At 32.5% G+C, this 7500-nt stretch overlaps 1 protein-coding gene across 1 annotated transcript in view; it reads left to right on the top strand.

Moving 5' to 3' along the window:
• Window positions 1-7500, top strand: part of CDase (neutral ceramidase) — a 255835-nt gene that overhangs the window by 18479 nt on the left and 229856 nt on the right. The window contains exon 3 of the mRNA XM_068371039.1: window positions 2564-2707. Within this exon, the coding sequence (XP_068227140.1) occupies window positions 2564-2707 (144 nt within the window). The remainder of the gene's footprint in view (window positions 1-2563; window positions 2708-7500) is intronic.

Raw genomic sequence — 7500 nt, 5'->3', positions numbered from 1 at the left:
AGGGAGAGCGTAGTCATATCCTGATGAGGGGTTACTCCCGAGAGGTACACTTAGAAACCACACTCCCATAAATTGCCGAAACATTGTTCGTTCGTTTTAGATCGCATTGCCTACAACAAGACACGGGCTCCAAACCACAGAGTTGTAGTTTGTAATGGGTAGGAGGTGGGAATGGTTAAATCTGTGTGTGAGTGTGCATCTGTGTTTATCATTGTTGACGGATCGGGTACACTAGTAAATGATAAAAACAAAACAAATCACAGCTTCAACTCTAAACCGTGTACATTATCAACTACTCTCTCTCTCTCTCTCTCTCTCTCTCTCTCTCTCTCTCTCTCTCTCTCTCTCTCTCTCTCTCTCTCTGTATATTGTTATAGTATACCATGATTCTATTGTTTTAATAGCTTATGTACGCTTTAGAACCTTGGTTGATGACCTGATGTAAATAGGAAACCCAATGTATTATTGGAATAAAAGTTATTATTATCATTATTATTACTCTCTCTCTCTCTCCTTCTCTCTCTCTCTCTCTCTCTCTCTCTCTCTCTCTCTCTCTCTCCTCATTGATGATAGTCGTAGTGGCTCTGGACACCGGATGGGCTTTGATCAATTGCCCGTCTCCAGTTACCGTCCCATCCACACATTACTGTTGATATACTCACCAGACTAAATCCTATTCATCGTTTGTTCATTGGTATGATTACCTCCGCCAACGAAGTTGGAAGGAGGTTATGTTTTAACAACCCACCCCCACTGTTTGTGTTTGTTTGTGAACAGCTTCCTGACCACAATTTTAATCGTAGTGATGAAACTTGCATAGATTAACTGTCATGTAAAAAGATGGAAATCATTAAATTTTGGAAGGTCAAGGTCGAAGGTCAAGGTCACGGTCGAGCAAAATGTCCAATTAGTAATCAGCCAATAAGTTTGAACATCGTTGTCACAGAGACTTCAAACTTGATTCATATATGAGTGTATGAAAATCAACGCCAATTAATATATGTTAAGGTCAAATGTCAACTTCAAGGTTGAGCAAAAGTTCGAGAAATAAGCTGCCGCAGCTCCGGAGGTCTGTGCTCTAGTTCCTTTATCATCGATGCAAAGATGTTTGTATTCATAATTATAGGTAACACGAATATCTTTTATATCATGTTGCTAATTTTTTTTATAATTCATTCATTCACCTTAATCATAACAAACATACTTTCATACACTACAGTGACTATTTACTATAAATTTATATGTCCGTCTTCATGATTGAAATTCAGTAATAAAGAATTTAAAAAACTGATAATTTCGAAAATTTTGACCCGGAAAGACCAACATTATCCTGCATATTCAACCGATCACGCAAAAAAAAAATAAAGAATAAATACAATTTCATATGCAGTGATAGTTTTTAGAGCAAGAATGATTATGTTAAATGATTAATTAGTAATAATTATTCATATTCCTGAAAAAAAATTCAAATCCATAGTTGGTCATTCGACACTCTACCTTAAATTCACAACTATTCTGCTAAACATTTCTCCAATCACAATTAGAACTGAATCTTAATTTTACTGATTAGGGGAAATTACTGCCACATCATATATGAAAATATTGAATTAAATAATTGAAACCTCCAATTCCACGGTGTATTCTTTACATATTAGAAGGAACTTCTATTCCTCCGACTTCATTACCTTTGCTAACTTCGTTGCGAAGGTTATGTTTTGATCGGCGTGTATGTAGTTGTTTGTATGTCTGTCTGTGTGTTTGTAATTCGCTTGACTCAAAAACTATTTGACCGAATTTTATGAAATTTGGTGGGATGATTAGCCATGATCCACTGACAATTTGAATATATTTTGGGAGTGATTAAATCAAATTTCAAGACCAAAGTCACGAAAAAGTAAAAAACGTTTTGCCATAGAGGTCATTTTATATCTGATTTGCATGAAACTATTGCCAAAATGTGCATAATGCAATTGCCTATCTTGTGATATACAGTATAATATAGTGATGCCATTGACAAAAGTAACAGTGGTAAAGGTATGCTTCTCTACAGAGTGCCTATTCTAATTATGTATTGTTATTAAGCCTACTAGTCAAGTTACTTAACCTATTAGTCAAGTTACCTAACCAAAGACAGTTAAAGGAAGACCGAAAAGTTCATCTATGAGAAACCAGTGCACCTTAAATCTAAGATCAGCCCCCTCTATAGACGACTAAAGACAACTAAAATTCACTAAAAACTATAGACGTATCACAAGTATTTAATTAATTCAAGACCTCCAGATGTTTTTTTTTTCTAAAAACATGCCTTTTTAAATCATATATGTATTTATCATTATTCAACAGTAGTGACAAACGTCATTCGTATCAATCCATCTTTTTTTCCCCGAGTCCAGATGTAAACAGAACACCTAACGGATCAGCGCCATCTGTTCCCAACGTGCCCTACTAACAAGGGTAAATTATCACAAAAAACTCAAGCGACTTTCAGGTCTTCCCTTTATTGTTTGTTACTTAACATAGTAATGCATCAATCTAAACTAATGATTCCTATATCCGCCAACAGATGGGGTACGCCAACCCTGGCCAGATCAATTCGGGCATCCACATGAGACTCTACTCCAGGGCGTTCCTCATTGACGATACCTCACGCCGTTTGGTCTTCGTCAGCCTTGACTGTGGCATGATGGGCCAGCTAGTCAAAATAGAGGTAAGGTCTCTTTTTACAGGAATTTGGGAGATTGAGAGAGGAAAATCATTTTTTCATGGCTGGCTTTATAGTTTATAAGCTGTTATTTTCAGTATTCGTTGTGTAAAAATTTTTACAAATGAAAAATTTAAACATTTTACACACACACACACACACACACTCACTATCTATATATATATAATATATATATATATACATATAAAGACACAAATACATTATTTCAATACTGAATCATTTTATATCACATTCTTTTATAATTCACAATATATCTACATAATATATATGTATATGTATATATATATATATATATATATATATATATATATATATATATATATATATATATATATTAATCCGCAAATACATTATTTCAATAATGAATCCTTTTATGCAACAATTTTTTATACCCTACATTATAGTTTCTTCTTCTAAAAAAAAAAAAAAAAAATAAGTCTCAAAACAGTTGAGAAGGTTGGTAATATATGAAGGGTTTGTATTTTGAAAAGTACTATTAGGTTAGATAAATATCCATTATAGGTTAACATAGGAAGAGATACTCATGTCAATTTATAAATAGAGTATCGGCACCTTTTTTCCTTTTTTACAATTCGAGTCGTTACATTTTCTTTTCGTAATCATAACAAAACAAATAACTCTTGATGAAACAAAAAATGATCCTGAGAGAGAGAGAGAGAGAGAGAGGAGAGAGAGAGAGAGAGAGAGAGAGAGAGAGAGAGAGAGAGAGAGAGAGAGAGAGAGAGTTAACTATTACAGAACCATTACTTGTATCGTAAGAGGCTGACTTGTACAATAAACGTTCAGGCTTACTGCTATAAATGGCTATACATAAACAACTGTAATCTATTGGCTAGCGATTGGCATATTCTAGAAACAAAATGCATTAAACTAATACAATAGACTATACAATAAGATCCCACTAGACATTCGAAAGATTGAAGATATTCATGCTTTCAAGAGGAAAGAGAAGACTTTCTTGTTCTACAAGTGCTTCGATAGTGTGGATTTGATAATAAAGAACAATATGAGGTGTGAAGTGTGGCAAGGCTTCGGAATGAACATGATAAAATGACTGTGGAGGTCCTGTAGAGAGTAGGGTTCCCCTGCTGTATATAGGGCCAGAAAAGCAGCCCATAAAGTAAAGTAAATATTAAAATCAAACACATTTCAGAAATGTATGTTTGACGTAGTGGTACGTCAGGGGTAGGTGCTTAGTGACAGTTAAACACCTGTAGTTATGGTAAGATATTCAAGAGTACGATAATTATGAATTCAACTCAAACTACTTTTTGTTGTTGAAAATTGCCGGACGCTCTAAGCCAAGCACGGGCTCTTGCAGTTATGCAGCCCGCAGTAGCTTTAATTAAACAGAATGAGTTTATTAAAGGCAGCATTAAAATCTTGGACACTTACCCTAGGAAGTGAACCAACACCATGAAATTGTGTGAAAATTACTAAAAATAATTGCATTTCTTCAAAACCACCAAACAAATCGATTATTTTAAAACAATTCAATAATGGTTGTTAAAAAAAAAAAATTGTTAAAAAGACTTTCTTATACATCTTAAAAATTCCCAAGTAAAACTCACACGAAAAATAACTCCCACAATTTACCAGCAAATATAGAAAACTTTCATAAGAGCCAAATTGAGTTCAACTTCTACGTCAAAATTTCCAGAGCAGTTCAGAGAAAAATATATTCCAAATGTTGACCTTTTTTCCAATAATGACAACACGGAATCCAATTTGGTTAGCCCACATTCCAAGCCCAGATTATCAGAGAGAGAGAGAGAGAGAGAGAGAGAGAGAGAGAGAGAGAGAGAGAGAGAGAGAGAGAGAGAGAGAGAGAGAGAAATATATCGTGTGTAACTCTGTCATTTATTCTATTCTGTAAACAAAGAGTGTTATTGTGTTCGCAAAATCAAACCATTGTTCTCTAGTCTTTGGTAGTGCCATAGCTTCTGTACCATGGTCGTCCACTGTCTTCAGGTAGAGCTCTCTTGCTTGAGGGTACACTCAAGAACACTATTCTATCTTATTTCTCTTCCTCTTGTTTGGTTCAAGTTTTTTATAGTTTATATAGGAGATATTTACTGAAATAGTGTTCTTCAAACATTTTATTTTTACTTGTTTCCTTTCCTCACTGGGCTATTTTCCCTGTTGGGGTCCTTGGGCTTATAGCCTACTGCTTTCCCACCTTGGGTTGTAGCCTAGCAAGTAATAATAATAATAATAATAATAATAATAATAATAATAATAACAATAATAAAAATAATAATAATAATAATAATAATAATAATAATAATAATCTGATTTTTTCCTTCTATCCGCTGGATCAGAATAGGCGAATATACTTGAAAATATTCGTGAAAAAACGTTGTGCTACTTTCTCCAATTCTGTTCAATTGAGTTACTGCTAATTTAATCACAAGTAAGTCGACAGAATTCCATCATATTTTACGAGAAAGTTGGTTTAATTATAAGAAAAAAAATGCGTCATGGTTTGTGCCTCTTAATTTTATGTTTAAAAGAAAAGGCAAATATAATTACACCTGATTTTCCATTACGCTTCCGCTCTTGATATTTCATAGCTATTTTATCGTGGTTAGAATCAATTCTTTGACATTGCTTCCTTGTAAGTAATTGTACATTTATCCAAATGTCTATATTCTTTATTGTTTTCAAGGTTCAATATCTTCACAAACTTTTTGTTTATTCATCTCTCTCTCTCTCTCTCTCTCTCTCTCTCTCTCTCTCTCTCTCTCTCTCTCTCTCACACACACACACACACACACACACACACACACACACACACACACGTTCTATATTTACATTCTATATTATTTCTCTTCCTCTTGTTTTGTTAAAGTTTTTATAGTTTACATAGGAAATATTTTTTCAATATTGTTAGTTCTTAAAATATTTTATTTTTTTCCGTTTCCTTTCCTCACTGGGCTATTTTCCCCGTTGGAGCCCCTGGGCTAATAGCATCCTGCTTTTCCAACTGGGGTTGTAGATTAGCAAGTAATAATAATAATAATAATAATAATAATAACGAAGAGAACCACGTCCGGGCAATAACACAAAGTAATACACGACATTCATATGGCAACATCCATCCAAAAGTGAGTCTCGTTAATGACAATTCATAGTTGATAATGATCTCTCTCTCTCTCTCTCTCTCTCTCTCTCTCTCTCTCTCTCTCTCTCTCTCTCTCTCTCTCTCTCTCTCTCATTTCTAGATGAAATTATAAAGTGGAGGTTTATTTAGATATTAGTGAAAATATTATTTATGAAATATTCCAGCTAAATAATATATCAAACTGATATGGAATAATTAATTTACGACGAGATTAATGTAAATTTTATGTATATTTTTATCAGCTATGCAACTAAAAATCTAGTCAAACGGGATATACATATAAAAAACTGTTTTATATGTATGGACATCATACTATTCATTATTTATATAGTTATCACAAAAGATATCAAACCACCCGATAAATAATTCTTTATCGGTCTTTAAATCGAAACAAACACACACACACACACACACATATATATATATATATATATATATATATATATATATATATATATATATATATATGTACATCTGTTATATATAATATATATATATATATATATATATATATGTACATCTGTTATATATATAATATATACAGTATAATATATTATACATTATATATTATATATTATACATTACATATTATATATCATATATTATATATTTATATATATATATATATATATATATAATATATATATATATTAATTATTACTATATATATTATATTATATTTATATATATATATATATATATATATATATATATATATATATATATATATATATATATATATATATATATATATACGTATCACTACTTTATCCTCATAACATCTCATAAGTTCTACGCTTCTATGCCATGACGTCATACCCCCCTCCCTCCCACCCACCTCCCTTCCCACGCAACCCAACGGATATCGGTCACGAGAGCCAAGTACCATTTTCCCCCGACTGACCAGTGGGTCGATTTCACCATACCGCAAGCGCGTAAACTTGACCCTTATTGGTTTTAGACTGCACAAGCCACCGGGTCTTCCCTGCTTTCTCCATCACTTTTAAAGGCCTCTATCGATGGTGATTGCTATTAATGGATTGTTTTGTTTATTGTTTTATTCTCACTTTCCCTCAAGATAGATGAATCTTTTTTTCAGTCAAGGAGTTTTAAAATCTTTGGTATTATTATTATTATTATTTTATTATTATTATTATTATTATTATTATTATTATTATTATTATTAGCCAAGCTACAACCCTAGTTGGAAAAGCAAGATGCTATAAGCCCAAGGGCTCCAATAGGGAAAAATAGCCCAGTGAGGAAAGGAAATAAGAAAATAAATAAATGATGAGAATAAATTAACAATATATCATTCTAAAAACAGTAACAGCGTCAAAACCGATATGTCCTTTATAAACTATTAACAACGTCAAAAACAGATATGTCATATATAAACTTTAAATCAAAAATACTCATATTAGCCTGGTCAACATAAAACCATCAAAACAGGAGTAGTAGTAGTAGAAGCTAAACTATAACTCTAGCTTGAAAATCAAGATGCTATAAACCCAAGGGCTTCAATAAGGAAAATATTCCAGTAAGGAAAGGAAACAAGGAAATAAACATATAGGAGAAGTAATGAACAATTAAAATAACAAATTTTAAGAACAGTAACAACATTATAATAGAC

Source organism: Palaemon carinicauda, chromosome 3 (genome assembly GCF_036898095.1).
Source record: "Palaemon carinicauda isolate YSFRI2023 chromosome 3, ASM3689809v2, whole genome shotgun sequence".
NCBI lineage: Eukaryota > Metazoa > Arthropoda > Malacostraca > Decapoda > Palaemonidae > Palaemon > Palaemon carinicauda.
The sequence above is the reverse complement of the archived record's forward strand: the minus strand, read 5'-3'. Positions and strand labels throughout refer to the sequence as shown.